The sequence below is a fragment of the Vidua chalybeata genome, chromosome 15 (assembly GCF_026979565.1).
Source record: "Vidua chalybeata isolate OUT-0048 chromosome 15, bVidCha1 merged haplotype, whole genome shotgun sequence".
Lineage (NCBI taxonomy): Eukaryota > Metazoa > Chordata > Aves > Passeriformes > Viduidae > Vidua > Vidua chalybeata.
The window spans coordinates 11,935,044-11,955,003 of record NC_071544.1 but is presented as its reverse complement, the minus strand read 5'-3'; the positions used below and the strand labels follow the sequence as shown (position 1 = coordinate 11,955,003).

Below are 19,960 nucleotides of genomic sequence, written 5' to 3'. Positions count from 1 at the left end.
CTGTGTTCTGTGTCCCATTCCTTGTTTGATTTCATTGGTACCCTGGGGTCCCCCTGTCCCAGACAGGCAGACACTTCGTTCTGCTCTCCCACCCATAACATCCTCCAGAGCCACCTAACCTTGGCCTCCCCTGAAAGCAGCTGAAGTGAAATCTGTTTGTTGTTTTTTATTTTATATTTCATTAAAAAAAACAAAAAAACAAAAAAACAACACAAAAACTGACTCTGCCTTGGCTGAGAACAGCTGCTGGACACAACTGCTCAGTGCAACTCCAGGGACATGATAATCACCACTGTCAGTGTTAGAATGAAAAGGAAACCCGAGAGCTTTCTTTGTAGTAGCAAAAGGACTGACACCACAAGTCACAGGAGGAGGGAAAAAAGGTAAAAGTTTTTCTCAAAAATATAGCTCTGTGGTAAGAGAAAGGGATGGCTGGGTGTCAACGAGGGGAAAAGCAGTTTATGCTCTGCTCTGGTCAAACTGCCTCCTCCAGTTCCATTCCATCTGGAGGGATTATAAACACATCTCTGGGCCTCAGCAGGGCAGGAGGAGGCAGAAGGTTACACAACTGTTCTAAAAGTCACAGTTAAAAGAAATTATAAATTATTATTTTTAAAAAAAAGTTGGAATTCTCCAGGTGAGCTTCTTTTTCCTCTCTTCTGTTTGATCTTCACCCATAAATCTTTAATCACAGGAATGCGGTACCTTTGGGGAGAGGAGTTAAAAGTTAGGGATGGGGAGGAGGAGAGCAGCCTTACAGCTGAGCAGAGCACGAGCAAAGGCATCTGGTCCACTTCCAGGTGGCTACAACATCACCATCTAATCCCCATCACTTTTCCAAGCTCCCTGGTGGTCAGCAGGGACAGACAGACACTGCCAGAAGCCACTCATCTCTGCTGGTGACAGAGGTCAGCAACACCCAGGCTGGACATCTCAGCAGCTAAAGAGTTGAGGTCAGACACATCCAGAGAAGCCAGCACCCGGCTGCATGACATTCCTCACACTGCTCCACTCCCTGGCCCTCTGATCCAAGGCCAGGCTGGCCCAGTGAGCTCTTAGAGGGCACATTGTCTTCCCAAAACTGGCCCAGGAGTTCTGAATGTGGCCAAGGCTACGCCGCTCAGGGTACCAATGGCCCGTCCCCACAGGCCATGTACCTTCTCACAATCCTTCAGGCTCAGCTCCTTTCTTCTTCTAAAATGGAAAAGGGAAAAATACATCAGTATAATTTGCACCACACACATGAAGGACCCAGCAAAGTCAGAGAGGCTTCATTGACATGTCCCTGTAGAGGTGGCAGCCACCACAAGGAACATCCTGTGGTGACAGTCTCCCTCTGTCACCCCTTCAAGCCCTTGGGATGGGATGCAGAAGCCTACCAAGCCCTCAGGAACTCCAGCTTCTGCTGAGAATGAGATGAGCAGACAGCTGGAGAGCAGCACTTAGTCCTTAGACAGGACTAAGTCCTTTGCCACCAAAAGGGTCCCTGGGTTTGACCACTCCAGGGAAAGGAATCTCCTAGGGCAGCAATGCAGGAACAAGCCCTTTGAGTCACTCCAATCCCAACCAAAGGTCAGGGTGTTATAAGACTGACCACAGTGAATTGCAGGCTTCCCTGTACTGCCAGCAAGGCCAGGACATGGCTCTGCTCACTTCTCCTGCTGGGATGAGCCCCACAGCCCAGGGTGTGACACATACCTTCTTCTTCTTCTTGTGAACCTCAGCAGAGCCATCTGCTACAGGTGCCACTTCTTCCAAAGATGCTTTTTTGCTCTTCTTTTCTTTTCCAGTCTTCTTTTCTAGGAGTGGGAAAGAAAAGCCAACTAGAGAGGGACTCTAACTAGTCAGAGGGAGGAGGGACTGGTAGAAGCATCTCCAGTAAGTTTTTGATCACATCCAAACCTGAGCAAGATTTCCAGAGCAGGAATTGGTTGAAGGCAGAGCTTTACCCACAGGTAGCTGTACCCAGGGATGTTTCCCTAATACCCCTGAGCCAGAGCAGCTTGATCCCACCATCTGTGCACACACATGGGTGGAATTACATAGAATTGCCTTCTTTCCACCTCCTGTTGCCACCTGCTCCAAGGAACTGCTTCAGGGCTGGAGTAGATGGGCACATGCCAGAAATGAGAGCCAGGGGAGCTGCTGACAGAGGGTGGACACGAGGTTCAGCTCAGCACAACTGCTTAAGTGGCTCCACTCATCCCTGTTAAACACCTCACACCAATAGGGGCCAATAGACAAGTCTGTCTCCTCCAAAAATAAGGGCTGTGTTTCAGCAGAACAGAAACACCATCAGACCCGGTCCAGCCAATCCACATCCCCTCTCTCTGTTTTTCTTTAAAGCCTACCAGATCCAGCACAAAAGCAGCTCTGGTTTGCAAGTACAGGCTGCACTGTAAAGAAGAAAAAAATGGCCTTTGGATTAGGGCAGAGAGCAGGCCACTACAGAACAACAAACTGTAGAAGGATCAAAAGTGACAGGGCAAGAGGAAACAGCCTCAAGTGGAGCCAGGGCAAGTTTAAGTTGAATATTATGAAAAAATTCTTCACTAAAAGGGTTGTTAAAACACTGGAACAGGCTGTCCAGGGCAGCAGTGTGGTCACCAACCTCAGAGGCACTTCAAAGATGTGTAGATATGGTATGTGGGGACATGGTTTGGGGATGGGCCTGGGTTAATGGCTGGACTTGATGATCTTAAGAGACCTTCTTCAAGCCACATGACTGACTCCATGAGGGAAGCAGCCAAACAGGAAGCCAATGGGAAAGGGTGCTATTTGCAAGGTCCTGTACCAGAGGCTTAAAGTGCATCAAGAACCTATTGCAAACTAGGCCCCAAATGCAGATGCTTACTTTTAGTTGCTTTTTTCTTTTCCTTGCTGCCTGCCACCTTCTCCAGGTCACCATCTGCTTTCTTCTTTTTCTTTTTGGGTACTTCTTCATTAGCTTGCCCTTTCCGTTTCTTCTCCTTGGGCTGCCCCACAGCCCCATCCTCTCCTGTCAGCTTCCGCTTCTGAGACGTTTTCTGCTTCTTGTTCTCTTTGTCTTTGCTCTTGGATGTTTTCTCAGCCTTGTCTGCTGTGGAGGATGGTTTCTTTTTCTCCTTTTCTTTTTTCTCCTTTTTCTCCTTTTCTTTTTTCTCTTTTTTCTTCTTCTTCTTCACTTCCAACCCCTCTACTGTCTGCACTGCAGGGACTTCAGCAGCAGTGGTGACCTCAGTTTCACTCCCTGAGCTTGGCTGCTGTAACTGTGGGACGGAGAGCAGGGCATGTGATGATGCTGGGGTCACTTGCACCCCTGTTGCCCCAACATTGTTCTCTTTCATTGCCAGGGTTTTCTTCAGTGAGGAAGCTTTGAGGCTGGCATGACCTGGCTCTGTTTTTCCTGCCATCTTCTCTTTGTTGGAGGCTTTTGTAGCTTCCTGGCCTGAAGTGGGGTTGTTTTCTGCAGAAACAGATAAAAACAGAGATGACAACTCAGGGAGCATTCATTACACAGACTAGTCACAGGAGGATTGAAATATGCATTTGAAGAGAAGCATCCAGTTCTTCTCCCCCAAAAAAGCTAAACTTGTTGGCATCTGTAGCAGAGTCAGAGAGAGATGCCTCAGCCTGAAGTGAGTGACAACAGCCACGACAGCTTTGGCTGTTTGACAAGATGGGTGAGCATAGATGGAGCAGTCCTTCCCCATGACACCATCCCCAGTAAGCTGGAGACTTCCCAAGGTGGTGGGGGTCTCCACACTGCCTCCAGCAATCACCACCAATGGCCAAGCCCAGAGCCCCTGGGCCCTCTTGAGCGCCTATACAGATAGTTCTGACTTCCTCAACAGCCCTTTGCACAATTTCATTATGTGCCCGAGGGACCCACAGATCCATCTGAACTTCTAGAGCGGGCCAGAGCTCATTTGAAGGTGCCAGGGTCACACCAGGGCAGAAGCAGCTTTCAGCTCCAAGTTTTACAATTTGCCAACAAACCAGGAGAATGGTGGGACATTATGTTTCTCCACAGGCCTTCTTGCTTGCTTCCTCTCCTCTGCTCTCCAGATATGCAGCAGAGCCCACACAGCCCAAGGGGAGGTTTGAATACCAGCACTGTGCAGCATATGTTCCTCAGGCAGTGTTTGAGTCCTCCACAGAAGCCAGCAATGCAGTGTGCACTGGCTCCAGGGAGAGCCCTACCTGCTCCTGTTAATTACTGTGGTTAAAGCACATCTTGGAAGAGGCAAAAGCACTGAGCTTGGAGGCAGCCAGCACACGCAGGCTGTTGAAGAAGGCTGTGCTGTGGCCAGGGAAGCCAGCAGACGGCAGCAGTGCTCCACGCTGTGGTTCCATGGTAGGGACACACTGGGAACAGGGCCCGTCCCAGTGCCACCCTCCCCAGTGTCACCCTCCTGTGCCAGCACGGCTTTGCTCCGGGGCCAAGCAAATTCCCAACCTTGCCAAAGGAGACCCACCTGCTTTGTGGTTTGCAGCCACCTGGTTGTCATCTGTGTCGGAGTCACTGCTGTCACTGCTTGAGCTGTTGGCCGGGGCTGCTTTCAGGGAGCCCTTGGTGAGGGAGTTTGCAGCACTCGGAGCTGCCTTCCCTGGCCGCGCCTCACCTCCAGGCTGGGGGGGAACCGTCTTTGGTGCCTGGGGTGTTACTGGGGTCTTGGAGAGGACTGGGTAGCCTGTGAGGAGGGACTGAAACAGCACAGACACACTGAGGAGTCACAGCAGGGCAGCCTCCCACACACCAGACATGCAGCTCTGTCTCTGCTGCTATTGTCCTCATACTTCAAGTGAAGGGCCCACCTTTGGCCACCTGTGGAGCAAGCTCTGAGAGCCCAGGGCTAGCAGGAGAGGGGCCAGCACTGACAGACACCAGCTGAGCTGACAGCCTCGAGAGCTGGCGGCCAGAGGTTCTCCTTTGTTCTCGCCCAGCAAGGCAGGCCTGGGGGAGGCTCCTGGCCATCAGCGTGCACCCACGCACACTTAATGCACTGCAGATGTGCTGCACGCCCTGCACGTTACTTACAAAGGGAATTTCATGTCTTGGACACGGCTTAAGTTACAAACTAAAGTGGGGGAAAAAATCCCTGCTGCTGTTGGCACTGTATATCTGTTCTGGTTTAACCCTTGCAAGGTACCATATCCTCCTGTCTCTTCTCCCAGGGAAGGCACCATGAACCCTGGACCCAAGGCCTGGCTGCCTGGGGAAGCATTCCAGGTTCAAAAACTTCTCTCTGCCAAAAGGTCTTGCTCACACCATTGCAATGGAGAACCCCCACTTCTCTGCTGGCAAACCCCCCAGCACCACATGTGCTATGGCTGAGAATTCAGTCTCTCAGTCCTATTTAGGAGTCAGCTGCAAGACCCGAGAGGATCCAGCCTGCTCGATACCATACCTGTGATCCTGCATCCTCCTCCTCACTGGACTCTGAGGAGGAGCTGTGGGCTGGCTGGGTCCCTCCTGGTTTCTGTAGGGAGCCTGCTGGAAGAGCAGAATTCCTCCTGTTAAACCACTGCTGCCTGGGGCTGAGCTCACCTTCCCAGCACAGGCACTGCCACCAAAAGCCCTTCTGCCTCCAAAAAAAAGGGGAGAGCTCTGCCAGGCTAGAGAGGAGGAATGCCTCTCCAACCACAGCAAACCTGCCATGGGATAACAAAAGGCTGTCCCTATCCCAGTAGTATCAAGAGCATCTTCTGGAGAGAACTGACCAGGTTTGGCAGGCTGCTTGGGTGCCTTCTCCTCGTCACTGTCGGAGGAACTGCTGCTGTCTGAGGTGTCCTCTGCATGAGTGGGTGGCACAGCCTGGCTTGGGTGGGTGTCCTGTCCTGGCTGCAGGACTGGCTTCTTTGCCTTGCCAATGGAACTTCCTGGGGTGGCAGTGTTGGCAGGAGGAGCTTTTCCCACAGAAACCGTTTGCTTTTGGCTAGAAGCAGTGGGCACCTAGGGAGAGTGAGATGAAATAGATCTGTAAGGAGGAATAACTAACTGCTCACATCCATGAACTATAAGCAGCAGCCCAGAGTAGATGGGCTTGGACCACCTTGGCCCTTCTTCAGCTGTAGTGCTCCAGTTCGGGTCACAGGCAGCCCAAGGCAAGCAGACAACAGCTATCACAAAAGGAAAGAAGCAGCCAGCAGCTGGGAGCCAGGAACAGCAAAGGTACCAGGGCTACCCTCTGTCTCATCTCAAGGCATGATCATTGTGGTTAGGATAGAGCAGCCCCTCTCTCCCAGCTTCATTCCCTCAGCTGGGGATGTGGCACCAGCTCCAGACTCCAGCAGACCCATCTTCTCCCTCTCCCCATCATTACCTTTCCTGCCAGCATATTGTGCTCTGAGGCATCAGTGCTCGAGCTCTCAGACACTCTGCTCACTGCAGGGACAGCAGGGGTTTTTGTCCTCTTCCCTGAAGGCAGGCTGGCATTTGCCTTTGCAGCCACCATGCTCGAAACTGCAGTTACTTTGACATTCTGCTGGGACACACTCTAAAAGAGAAAGAAAATCAGGACAGAGCAAACTTGGAGGGAGAAAATATCAATCCAGCACTAACTCCTAAGCCTTTCCATCATTTTCAGTGCAGCACCAAGACTTTTTGTTTTTTAATTCTCTCCTTTACATACCAGTTCTGCCTCCCATGAGCCTCTGGCACAGCCAGGAGCAGAAATGAGGGCCAGCACCCCGAGAGTGCCAAAAGCATTAGCTCAGTGCCCCAAAGGCACCTACCCTGAGGGCAGGCAGGGGAAATGTGCTGTGCTTGCAGGCTGTGAATCCCTATCCACTACAGCATCAGCAAGACTGCAGTTGTAAACCTTTGCAGAGCAGGCACTTGGACTCCCTGATATATCTTTACACTCTAAAAATCACACACCAGGAGTTAATTGGCAACGGAGATAAACAAAGACACCAACCAGAGGGAAAATCTGCCTCCAGGTCCACAAACCAAAAACCAGATTAGGGGTCAAATGAACAAGAGCAATTCTGTTGCCTCACATTTGAAACCTCCCATCAAATTTACCATAAGAGGGGTTAAAATAGAAAGGCCAGGGGCATGGAAACCAGGCACTGAGGACAGGACCCTGACATAAATGCCAGCAGAAGAGGGAGAAGGAGCCACGAAGGAGCATTCAGCCTCCTGGTTTGTGTTACCAACAAGGCTACGTGAGCAGCTCTCCCCCTCCAGATCTCTGCCAAGCTGGGCCTTTGTGGGCTGACATTTCCCTCACACATCATCTGGCCTTGGGAAGGAAAAGGCCCCGCTCCACCGTGCAGAGCTGCCAGCCCAACATGAGCTCTCGGCACTCTCACACAAAGCTCAAGTTACAGCAACTGCATTATTTTATATAATCTCAGTAATATAAACATGCTGTACTCAAGGACTGCTCAGGATGGCTGCCTGCCCATCAGCTGGAGGGAGACAGCCTTTCCACTGGCCACAGCCTCAGGCCAACAGGGGGAAGGGATTCCTGCGTGTTCATCATGTCTCCCTCCCAGCAAAGGCATGTGTGGGGTATGAAGTGTGCTTGGCCACCAAGCCCTGGGCTCAGACCACCAGCCAGGCCACCACCATGTGGAACAGTAGCCATGCTCCTCAGTCAATGGGGTTTTATATGTGGTTTCTTGGGCTCAAACTGCAGCACAAGTGCAGACACCCCCAGGACAGCTTCACACCAAGGCAGCTCTGGCCTCAGGGAGCTCAGACACAGCTTTGCAGGACTGGCACGGAGACACAAAGAGACTCCAGTGGGAGAGCTGGGATCAGCTCCATGACACTGAGGGCTGCTCTCAGCACAGATATGGGGTCACCTTCCCTTCTTCAAGGCAGGGGCCTGGCTCCTTCAGCTGAAAGGTAGCAGGATTGCTATGCTACCCTCAGGGCAGATCTGCTATCCTCCTAAGGCTTGTGAAAAAGAAAACCAAAGAACTTCAGAGGTCTGTGAGGATCCAGGCAATGGGCTGCCTTGGAGCTACCCAGGTCATGGAAAGACTCTTCCTTTAAGGATTTGGCTGCTTTTCCAGCCTAAATTCCTGGAGTAGAACAGAGGGGACAGAGTCCCAGGGAAGGTCTGGGCTTGTGTGTGTACTCACGTTCCTGTCAAAGCACTCACAGTCTCCACTGCTCTCACACACTGCAAGATTGCTGTGGCTGAGATGTGCACCCAGAGCTGGGGTCAGCCAGACCCACGGACACGGCCAAGAAAACCTAATCCAGCCAATGGGAGGCTCCTCTGCACTGCTCACCACCTCCCAACTCCTGAGACCTCCTGAGTGTGCAGCACTGAAAGCCTACACAGCCAGTGGGTCAGCAGCTCCTCACCTGGGAAGGGGGGACTATTTCATCCTCTGAATCTGACTCCTCACTGGAATCATCACTGCTGTCCACAGCTGGAGGGGCTGTGGCTGGTGCTGAAGTTGGTGCCTTTTTCACGTTTGTTGGTTGGGGCACAGAATTGGTTTTCACTGCAGGAAAAGCATAAAAGATTGTCACTGTGAGAAAGAATTGCTCTCTGTGGCTGTGCAGAGCAGGAGCTGCTTCATATGCAGGGAAGAGTAAGAAACTCTCAAGGATGCAGGTGAGGGATCCTGGCTACTACCAGGCAACTTACCAGCTTGTGGAGGCTGCCTCTGTGCTGCAGGAGACTCCTCTTCACTGTCAGACGAGTCATTGCTCCCGCTTTCTGAAACCTGGCTTTTCAAGGTGCTTACCACTGCTTTTTCAGGCTGCCCAGCTTTAGCAGCCTGGCTCAGGTTGGGAATAGGCTTGGGCTGGTCTGACAACCTCTTAACAAAAAAGAAACACAGGCCCAGAAATGCAGTATTAGTACAGGTGTTGTTTAGGAGTTAAAGTGCAGTTTCAGCTCAGGTTGGGTTTTGTTTTACCCTAATAGAGCTGTTACTAACATTCTCATCATCCTTGGTGTGTTATGAGTGCAAGGGGCTTCAGCCACTGCCTGGGCTGAGCTGCTGTAGATAGACCCCTCTGAATTTAGCAATATCCATCTGACAGAAAGCCCAAGCATATTTTACATGAGCACACAGGCTTATAGTGCTTGTAAGCTTCTAATAGCAATTCTTTCTTGAGACAGAGACACTGGCTGAGGACAGGAGAAGCACTGCAACTCCAAGACTCCCACTCTAAGGAAACCATTTAAGCACAACCTAGCAACAGTTCAAGGAATCAGTAGGAATTAGGAAGCCTTGGGCCATCACACTTGCAAGATTCAGAGACAGCATTAGAGCAGCTACAGTCCATAGCTGCTAGAGAGCTCACACAAGAGGGCTGACATAAGGGCTAGGAACACAGGGCAGGCAGAGAGAGAGTGCAACTCAACTTGGAAGCTGATTTGTCAACAGGTCTAAGAATTTAGAGATCTCCAGACAACAAAACACCTCTGACACTCACTTGGGCTGTGTCTTTCTGCAGCACCTGTCAACACTCAGATGTTCCAGGACAGACCACATGCGGTTTTTCCTGCTGTTACCTGTGCCTCAGATACACAACTGCCAGGTAAGACTCTCTCTCTCTCTTCCTGTCCCCTCTCCAAGGGCTGCAGATCCCCCTCCCGTACACTGAAGGTCAGTGGTGGCAGAGGAGAGGAAGTGCTTGTGGAATGATCTGGGAATTTCCTCCCCTGCAGATATTCCCCAGGCTGGCTGTGCTCTGCTTATTTACTCCACTCATGGCTCATCTCCGGGCTGCTCTGCCAAGGAGTACATCTTGTTTGCCAGGGCAGGCAGGCCCTGTGCACCCTGCATGTGATGCCAGCCTGCTCTGGTGCTCCATGAGAGATTCCTGCCCAGCTGCACCATTCCTGCTATGCTGCTAATGCAGTGATACCCCGAGAGCACCAGCGTAGCAGCCCCTGGGGAAGACCAATCCCACTGTTCTTCCTGGCACAGCCCTGCCATGGGCTGCCATTGGGGCACTGTTTATCATCTCCAAGCCAAACACTAAACAGACAACAGCATCTGCATGTTTATCCCATTACGGAACAGCTCTCTGAACGAGCCAAGCACATTTTGACTCTGCTTAGAGAAACAGAAACCTCCACAAGTGCTTGGGGAGGGGGGACTGCAAACCTCACTTCTCTGTTTTGTTTTGATACCAGTGAGTCACAATCTCCAGGAGAGAGGCCAGCTTTGCAATGCTGAAGAGACACAAGTACTTGAAGCAGTCACAAGAATTCACACACACTGCTCTGAACGTGCTAACTCCTCTCTGCAGTTCTGAACACTGCTATGCAAGGGAAAAGCTTACCATGAACAGAGCCCACTGAGTTTTAAGCGCTTCATAGCAATGGTCTGGCTTCTGCCTCTATGTGGATGCACAGCACAGGGCTGCTCCATTTCCTAACTTAGCAATGGAGTGGGAAAGAGCTGCCACGCAGGGGCATCATAACACAGAAAGAACATAACAGAAACTACCATAAGGTTTACACAGCCTCAGATCTTCCTGGGAGGCAGCCAAGGTCCATCCATCCACATCAGATGGATGACAGTCTCAGGTGGATCTGGCCAACAGCACAGCCAAGTTACATCCAGGGCGCAGGTAACACAGGCAGAGAGCTCCTGACAGCTTGCGAGTCACAGGTACTGAAGTAACTCAGAGAGGAGGAAAATAACTCAAGAGGAAATAATTTTTCCTGCTCCCTCTCCAGCCCCCAAAGCAGGAGCTGCCTGTGGCTCAGTGAGTGTGATGACTCAGCTCCCGCACAACCCATCTGCCACTCGCTGGGTCCATTTGCATCCTGCAGCACTGCATGACAAGAGGAGGAACAACACTGAGCCACGTGTGCCCAGCACGTTGTAAAATCCCACTCCAGCACTGCCTGTGTGAGCACTGCTTGTACCAGCACTGGGACCAGCGTCTCAGCTGTGTCATGGCCCAGCCAAGGGGCAACTGCCACCTGCATAGGAGGGAGAACAGGGTTCAAGGAGGAAAAGAGAGCCTCTGTCTCTTGTCTCTGGCCTCTCCCCACACAGCCTACAGTCCAAGATTAAAAGTTGCTGGCACAACTTCTGTCAGCACAACCCACGCGGGTTTTCCTGGGATGCTCAAGGAAGACACGGGTTCCCAACACATGGATGCACGTGTATCTCACACCCACTCCTTGTAAACAGAAGCCAAAGCCTGTCTATAGAGGCTCAAGTTCCACCTTTGGCTCAAAACACTAGGAAAGCAGCAGCAGAGCAAAATTAGCAGTTCCAAAAGAAAAGCAGCTCACAGCATCTTTAAGGTCAGACTGTTCCCCACCACCATTTCTTTCCCCCCAAAATATGCAAACACCTTGTCAACTTCTTTGACTAAATATTCCTGAGTCTTCAGGGGTAAACATACCAATTAAGCAGTTCAATTTAGGCATGATGTTCATTTTAATTGTGCTAATCCACCCCCACAGGGAAAGATGAAGCAGCTTCCAACGCTCTGTATCTGTTTGGATCTCGCACAGAAGCCAGAGGAAGTTGCAGGATACAGTAAGTCAGTGGTTAGCATATGCCCAAGTAGCAGATGGTGAGAAATGAGCTAAGAAGAGTTTGACTAGGAGGACAGGACTGTGGACACAGCTATGCCCAATGGTTTATCTTCAGGCTTCACTCGTGGTCCCTGCCTGTAGGCTACTAACACAGGAAGGAACAGCCTGTATAGCAAAAATAGAGCTCCCTCGATGACAAGCTCTTCCTTGCTGACTCTGGCTGTTGAGGGGTAAATGTCAGTTTGCAAGAGGGAAGATGCTGAAGTGGTTAAATCAGCAGGTAAAACTTGTTGTTGAAAGCTTCACAGAATCAACACTGGAGGACACAAACCTACCCCAGCACATAAACCCTGCTAAAATGGACAAATCTCAATGGTTTTACAGTGGAACCTCATGGCACAGCTATCAAATAGCTGCTCCTGTCACCTAAAGCTGAATCTTCATATCTAATCAATCATGCAGGAAGAGAGCAGCACAGAGCCAACTGTGAGAGAAACGTCCCCCTCCACCCACCTTAGCAGACCAAGGCTATGAAGACAAAAATGCAGAGCCTTGCTGATTCCTGCCTGTCAATAGTCAAAGGACGTGTTGACAAAGAGCCTCCTTGCAAGGACATGTGAGGCTCTACCCCCAGCTTCCCTTCCTCCTTTGCAGACAGTAAGGCTGCATCTCCAAAAGACTGCTTTCAGGGCACTTTCTAAAGGGCCCCCCAGCTCAGACTTGAGGCAGAAGGTCTCAGTACAATGTGCCTAGCGATGTTCTCAGGAAGGGATTTGCACCCTTTGAGTTTAGCCACCTGAGTCCATTGTGAGCTCCCAATCCTTCTCCTTTGGTTTGAGAACTCTGACCAAACTCCCACAGGAGAGCCAAGGCCAAGACAGCTGTGACCCTGTACACAAGGCCACTCCAGAGGGGCAGGGCACGAGCGAATCGCTGGTATCAAACCGTTTGCCTCCCACCTCCTCAGGTACAACTGTGTGAGAAGAGTGAGGCTGAACTTACCTCCAAATAGATCTTCCTCTCTGAGGGACTGAGAAACAAGGTACTCCTGGTGTTTCAAGGAGACCAGTGGCAGCATTTAAGGGAAAAATGCTTGTCTTGCATACCCCATCCCTTGGCACTGGGCTGAATGCAGCACCTACCTTCTGGCTGATGGGCACAGGGAGATCCTCCTCTTCACTGGATGACGAGGCAGAGCTCTCCACTGGCTTTATACTTTCAGCAGGCTTCGTGGGAGCAGCAGTCCCTCCCAGTGAGGTTTCAGCCTGCTTCGGCACTGTTGGTTTTGGTGCTGTCTTCCCTTGGGACAGTGGAAATGTTTTTGCTGGAGATGCTTTGACAGAGAGTGATGCTGCTGGTGTAGGTTTCACTGGGGATAGGACGGCCTGTGAGGATTTTGGAGATGGCTTTGTCTGGACAAGATATGAACAGAGTGAAATAAGGCAAATCCCACAGCAGCATAATTCATTTGCTCATACTATAATCAAGGGAAGAAATTTCAGAGCCCCCTGGGAAAGGCAAACACTGAAGAAAGATTAGTGACTGGCAGGACACAAGGAATTCTTTCCTCTAGCTTTCTTCATCAGTCTGCTGCTACTACCAGTCCCCCCCAGTGAGGTACAAGGCAGCACATTGCACTGTCCACAGCAGGGAAGCTGAGTTGCACTACAGTTTGACAAATTAGACACTATTTATTGCAATTTATACCTGAGAAGCAAATTCCATCATGATAATTTGCCTCTTCAAGTGGTAAAAAAAAAAATCACTGTTTTTTTTTTCTTTTAAAAGTACTGATGGATTTTTCTAAGAAAGGCACAATGGGTTGATTAAAGCTCAGAGCAAAGACACAGAGGTGCCTTTTAACACCTCACGCCTCCTTCCTCCCACCCCCAACATGACTTTGCTACACACTACATGCATCTACAAAATCTTCTTTTCACTGCAGTTCCTAGCCCTGAGTGGCACACAAGGAGAGAGAGGATCTCAGAGACACGCACTTGGGTTACTAATGGACGTTCTTCATCTTCACTGTCCGAGGAGCTGCTGCTCTCTGATGTGTCATTGGGCTGTGCAGCCCCAGAAACCGTTGTCAATGCTGGTTTGGCCTGGCTTGTTGCCAGTGCTGTTTCCTTCACTGCATTCTTCTTCAGGGACACTGGAGCAGCAGGTGCATTTTTCACAAGTGCTGCATTAGACCGCACTGTTTTCACAGCTGGCTTGGCCTGGGAACAGAGGGAACAAAAGGGAACAGTAGAATAAGGTAACACCTCAGAAGAAAATGGTTGAAAGCTCTAACTGCATGGAATCTGTTTTAAAGCCAGCTACCTTGCTAATTTTGACCAGTACAGGCTTTTTCAGACCCATGAGCCGTGGAATATGTGAAGCAAGTCACTTTCTCCATGGAATGCCTGACTATATCCATCAAATTGCATACTAATCACCTCCTACAGATCCAAGGATCTCCCTCAGCTTCAGGCACTAGAAGAAACTGGAATAGAATGGTTGATGTCGGCAGGGTTTAGTGGGGCTCTCAGCCACATAGCAGGTGCTCTGCTCTTGGGTTTGGGGATCTCACACACCCAACGTAAGGGATGCTGTAAGAATACAGCACTGCAGCACTTGCTCTCTTCTTCAAAAGAAGGGAAGTGATTTCCTAGGGACAAAGAATCCATGCTGGAGAGGTTACCTGGATGGCTGGAATTGCCAGCTCCTCCTCAGAGGATGTGTCCTCACTTGATTCCTCACTGCTGCTCTCAGCCCCAGCTGCCGGCTCTGAAACACAAGCGAGGAGATGTCACAGCTGCTGCCTGCTCTGAGCCCCCAGAGCGTGATGCAAATGTGGCTTTTGAAGTCAGGGAAGCAAAACAAGCCACAGAGAGGGCTAAGGGGATTTGGAGGAAGAGGACCTAGCCTTGCTGAAAACATCAATGGCCTGCTGGGAATAGCATCTCCAGACAAATTCTGACCCACAAACACCTCTCCTCGAGCGGAAGCAGAGATGGGAAAAGCTTCCTGCCCACCCTCTGACTCTACGGGGTGCTGTCCAGCCACACAAAGCTCCCTGCAGGGGCACCCAGCCTGGCTGGGCCTACTCTGGATAAGAGCCAAGAGAAGGATCATTTCCAGAACTTCAACGATCTATTTCTCACCCTCCTCCTCCAACACACACAGACACACTTCAAAGCATTTAAAGATTCCCCTGAAGACTTCAAACCTCAAAATGAATCACTTTGCAATTGGGAATAAAAAGAAAACACTGGAGGGTCTTTCCATAAAGCTGAAAGTATCAGCAGCATTAGTACTGCACCTCCTCCGGACATGCTACACTGCTAGCCCCAACCCCTGGGTATGTGCTGGGTGCTGCCAGACATCTTAGCACAGGATCTGCTGCTTGAAATGGGAGCAAGCACGCTGGATTCATCCCACGGAGCTCCAGAGCTGGCTGCTTTGCAATGTTCTAGCAGCCTCCCCAAGGAACAAGCATCACTCTGAGCTTTCCAGCAAGGGAGCTGAAAGGAACATGCTGAAAGCATGTCTCTGATCCAATCTGCAGCAGAGCTGGAGCTCACACACATCTACACCACCCTGCAAGCTCCTTACCTGCTTTGGGGGCTGTGGCTTTCACAGCTGGTGTCTCCTCTTCCTCCTCGCTCTCAGATGAGGAACTGCTGCTACTGGAACTTTCCGGTGCTGTGGTCTTTACTGGTGCTTTGGTTTGTCCTACTTTGGCCACAGCTGCTGTGGCATGTCCAGGCTTCCCAGGACCAGGCAGTTTCTGGGCCTTGGCTGGGGCTGGAGCTGGAGCTGCAGCTGGGGCATTGGGCTGCTGCTTGTTAGAGAGCACAGTTCTGTCAGCAGCAGAGAGCCCCTCCGCTCTGCCTGCTGGGGCAGCGGGCTTGGGAGGAGAATGCAGGGAGTTGGCAGCTTTGCCACCCACCACAGCTGCTGTCACCTATGGGAAATAAAGGAACTTAGAAGGCTACACACAGATGAGAAGCTAAACTGGAGACAATGTACCTGCAACAGTATTGTGGCAGCAAGGCAAGCCATAGAGCTCTTCAAGGCAGCGTTTGGGGGACAGATCTAAGAAAAGGCTTATGGCAGTATAGGAGGGTCATTTAAACATGATTTCCACCCCAGGACACAATTCTAGACATGCTGAGGAGTCTGGGACAGCCCTGGCCTCAGAGTACCACCAGCCTTCAAAGCCAGGAGCATTGCCTTACCGTCACTGCACCTTTCCCAGCTGGAGCCTCCTCTTCTGACGAGGACTCCTCTTCCTCACTGCTTCCTATATTCACTACCGAGTTCGTGGCCAGAGAAAGGCTGGCTGCTGCACAGGAGAGAGCCACAGAGCAGCTCTGTGAGTGTATTTCTCACACCAACACGGTCTCTGGTTTGCAGGAGGGCCCCAGCAGCAGGGCAGGGTCCCATCTGCACACCTGACCCAAGACCATCACCACTGCTGTCCCCGTGACAGGCAAGTACTTTGCTTCTCCACCCCATCCCTCTCCCAGCCACCAAGACAGGGAATCTGTCAAGATCTGCACTTTTATAAAGCAGATCAGACTGATCTGCCAAAATATATCAGACACAAGTTTTTGTTAGACTCTGCAAGGTAACACCTCCCACATCAGCTGCACACGAGATCTATCCCCACCTCAGACAGAGGGCACTGGCCTTCCAGACCAGCTAACAAGACTTTCCCTGACCCAGGAAACAGGCCTGCTTTTACTGGCCCAACACAAACCTGGGACCAACTAGAAGGTGCTCCACAGTGGGCAGAAAGAGGTTCCCAAAGCTTCATCTGAGCAACAACACCCATCCCTTCCCAGTGAATCATAACAGGTTTTTTCTAGCTTCAGCAGACATCTGTGCTCCTCAGAAACTCCACATGAGAAGGGGGTGCTAAATTAGTTATCCTATTTTCCTATGAGCACAAATAGCCATCACTTTACAAGCATTTTCTCCAGCCAAGCAAGCTGGGTGCTCCTACACAAGTCTCCAGTGCTACTCTGTCAACTCCAGGGAGATAAAAGGCTCCTACCATTTGCAGCTTTTGCCTTCTCTTTCTCATCCTCTTCTTTCTCTGAGCTCTCAGAGCTGCTCACGGGATCAGGAACTCTGATCTTTTCTGGGATCACTGCCTCCTCATCACTCACATTTCTTCTCTTAGAATTTGGTGGAGTTCTGAGGGAAGACAATGGGTGTCAAAATGGAGAAAAAATATCTTGAACAAATTAGAATATAATTATTCATTTACTCTCAGATCAGGCTCCAGCCTAAGAATAGGCAGTGTAATTTCTCTACAGAGGAATTCCTGAGGGGGTGGAAATACTTCTATAACCTCCAAGGGACATTTCCAGTCCTCAGTAAACTTCCAAGAGCAATATATTCCTGCAGCACTCAGGAGAAATACTGAACCTACATGATTTTTCTGTGCCCTAGGCAGACTCTTACTTTAGCAGAGAAATAAAAACATACACAGTCAGGCTGGTGCTCGATGTAAGGCATCCTACAGAAAAAAATTCCTTCTCCAGGGGCAGCTACAGTCTCAGAGTAATTGTAGCCTCAGGGTCAGGGCAGATATTCCCAAAATACCAGGTCCTGGCATTCCACAGGGCCAGGAGAAGCCAATCTAAAGGGTACAAAAGCCATTTGAACTTGGGCTCCCAAGTCAAAAGGAAAGTCAGGTTGCAGAGAGGTTTAAGAAAGGAAGTGGCTGGACCTAAAGAAAATATGTTAGAAAAAGAGGAGGAAGAGACCACATAAGTATTAAACACTTAAGCTGCTCAATTGGGTTAAAACATTAAGCTGGAGAAAGATTTCTCCAGGCTCTAAATCCTACCTGTACCAGAACAGATGATAAAGTTACCCATGTTTTCATTTGAGAATTAAAGACAACACATTTGAACATGCCGGTGTGGCTCACACATGCAATGCTTCTAAGCCCTGGGACACACAGTTTTCAGAAGCAAACATTCTCACTTCTGGGCCAGTTTAGCTCATTTTATTTGTTCATCTGTTTTAAAAACAAGATTAGATTGACAATTTGATGAGTAAAGATTGTGCTTGGTGTCAGAGTGTTCTGGCAGCACAGCTGTAACAGCAAGTTTTGTGCAAGCAGGCTAAGCCAAAGGCATGTTTGCTCTTAGAAAGTCCTGTAACTACTCCAATAATCCTTTTAATAAAGTAACAGGGCAGCCCACACAGGCAGCTCTGATCCTGCAACACCATCCTGATCCAGTGGCAGCTGACAGCACAGCACAGACTGATGTGAGAATTTGTTGTGAGTGACCAGGAGCTCAGGGATACCCTGTGAGGGGAAGAAATGGTGTTTGCTAGCACTGTCCCTGTGGCATTCTGGAACATCTGAGGCCTGCAGGGTTCAGGCTGCTCCTAGGACTGAGCTGGTCCAGCTTTCCCCAGCTCCCAGGCACCCTTTCCATCCCCTCTCTGCATCCTCCAAGTGTAAAGGCAGCTCTGGAGGGAGGCTACTTCTGGAACTGCAAGTCTCAGCTTTAGGCTCAGTCTGGAAGAGTTACTGGAGAACAGCTGCAGGGGTGGCATTGGTGAGAAGGGCAAGAGCCACAGGGTAGATTAGTAAAGGACATTTTTGGGCCAAAAGCCTATGAGCAACAGGGTGTGACAAAGACAGCTCACTCACAGGAGCACTCCAGGACAAAGACACTTGCAAACACATCCCTCATTCTGACTCCCAAGCAGGTAGAACTCGGACAGAGCAGGAATAACAGATGTGGGGCAGGACCAGAAGGCTGATGTTGAAGAAAGAAGAATTAAACCTGATGCAAATGCCCTGTTGCCCCTCAAGTTTAAAAGCAACAGTGTCTGGGAGAGTTTGCTGCAGCAGGCAGGAGAACCAGCATGTAGGAAGGTCACCATCAGCACCCATGAGAGCAACAAACTGTGAGAGGGAGGAACTGCAAACCTATTTCTGTGCTTCTAGATCCAGCCTTTCTCCTGCTCAGGTATGGAGGACAAGAGCAAGGCAGGAGGCATTGAGCAGAAACACCTTTGTAAAAACACTCCCCAAGGCTGCTGGCACGGCCACGCTAAGGAGATCCTCACTCCAGAGCTCCCAACACCACGGACTCCCAGATAACCCAGCTGTGAGGCTGCCACAGGCCTCAGCAGTGCTGCACTCCAACAGCCAACCAAAGCACAGGCTGGGTGCAAATATCACAGACGGGAAGGCTCCCTCCTGCACACCTTCAAATGGGGGATAACGGCGCAGGAAGGCGTTTGGGACACGTAAGGACGTGAAAGGACAGGCTGAAACCAGGAGACTTCCTCTGAGTCAGATCATCTGTGATCTATGCCAAGGTTTAAGTCCGTGTAAGAGCTCTGGCATTTCAGCACCTGCTCAACTTCTGTTCTCGGGTCAATAATCCTGCAAAGCACGTGGCTTTAAAAAGAAAGTGAAACAGAACTGGGGAAGAGATTTCTTACAGTAGAGCATGACTCTGAGCTCCACAACACTCCAGCATCAACCAGTATAAACAGCATCAGCTGCTCAAAACTAAAGTAACAACTTATCTTCAAACTCAGGAAGTTATAAACCAGCATAATCCTGAACATCTGAAAGGAATTGCTGTGAAACCAGGGGTTAGGAGAAAACTCTATTGAGCACAGTCATCATTGGAAATCCTCCGAAAACACGGAATTGCAACAAATAAAAATCACACATGCCATGCAGCCTAGACATCAGCACAGTCTGGAATCTCTCTGATACTCATTCTCTCCTGTGACTTACTTTTCCCAGTGGGTAAAGATGTCCTCGAGAGAGGTCGAGAGGGAAGGGAGCAATTTCTGTGAAAGCAGAGCGAACACCAGTGAAGCACCGGCCCAAATGTGACCCAATTTCGAGATGTGCCCACCAGACAGAAGCAGCGACCGCGGGGGCCCATCCAAACCTCCCCAGGAAAACGGGACCGTGTCTCCCCGCACACACCTCCCGGTGAATCCCTCCCACTCCCCCGCCCCGCTGCACCCAGGGCCGCGTGTTTCCGTGAAGACTTCTCCCGGAGCAGCACGTCTTCGGGAAACACCAGCCCCCCGGTACGGGAGGCTCCACCGGGCTGCCAGCTTTCTCCCCGGCCGGCTCGGGGCTGGGACGGCCCGCGGGCACCGGGAGCATCCCGGGTGCCGGGACACCACGTGCGTCCAGCGCGGACCCGCGGGCCGGCGCGGAGCCACGGGCCCGCGGCGCGCCCGGCACCCACGCTGCGCTCCCGGTGGTCGGTGAGGGCGGGAAGCGGGACCGGGCCCTGCGGCCCCGCCGAGGCCCGCGCTCCGGGACCGCCCCTCCTCCCCCCCGCTGCCTTCCCCGCGGCCCGGGCCCGGCCGCCCGTTACCTGCCCGCTCTGCGCCTGCAGCTCCCGGGCGGCCCGCGCGAAGCCGCCGCGGAGCAGGTGCTGGTGGATGAGGGCGAGCAGCTCCCGCCCGCCGCCGCCGTCGGCGGCCATGGCGCGGCC

At 51.1% G+C, this 19,960-nt stretch overlaps 1 protein-coding gene across 6 annotated transcripts; it reads right to left on the bottom strand.

The window, feature by feature from the left end:
* Positions 1-151: 151 nt before the first annotated feature.
* TCOF1 (treacle ribosome biogenesis factor 1) lies at positions 152-19,960 on the bottom strand. 6 transcript variants are annotated; one of them, XM_053956445.1, is made up of 18 exons: positions 19,841-19,960; positions 19,240-19,295; positions 16,513-16,655; positions 15,692-15,798; positions 15,066-15,417; positions 14,152-14,237; positions 13,463-13,687; positions 12,608-12,877; positions 8,598-8,772; positions 8,309-8,451; positions 6,306-6,479; positions 5,704-5,935; positions 5,391-5,476; positions 4,458-4,686; positions 2,855-3,445; positions 1,699-1,799; positions 1,158-1,194; positions 152-705 (listed from the first exon to the last, which is right to left on the bottom strand). In XM_053956445.1, exons 1-17 carry the CDS (start codon positions 19,949-19,951, stop codon positions 1,162-1,164), a joined length of 3,114 nt encoding a protein of 1,037 aa, XP_053812420.1. In that variant the 5' UTR covers positions 19,952-19,960; the 3' UTR covers positions 152-705; positions 1,158-1,161. The 6 variants fall into 6 exon arrangements, with proteins under 6 accessions (XP_053812420.1, XP_053812423.1, XP_053812419.1 ...); XM_053956448.1 differs by having other exon boundaries at positions 1,158-1,191; XM_053956444.1 differs by having other exon boundaries at positions 152-1,194.

Excerpts from the sequence above, each read along its gene's own strand:
- TCOF1 (XM_053956444.1), bottom strand. The coding sequence starts at position 19,951 with ATGGCCGCCGACGGCGGCGGCGGGCGGGAGCTGCTCGCCCTCATCCAC. Across the intron at positions 15,799-16,512 it reads GAAGGCAAAAGCTGCAAATG|CAGCCAGCCTTTCTCTGGCC; the intron begins GTAGGAGCCTTT and ends TCTCCTGTGCAG. Across the intron at positions 8,773-12,607 it reads CTGTGCCCATCAGCCAGAAG|AGGTTGTCAGACCAGCCCAA; the intron begins GTAGGTGCTGCA and ends TTTTTTGTTAAG.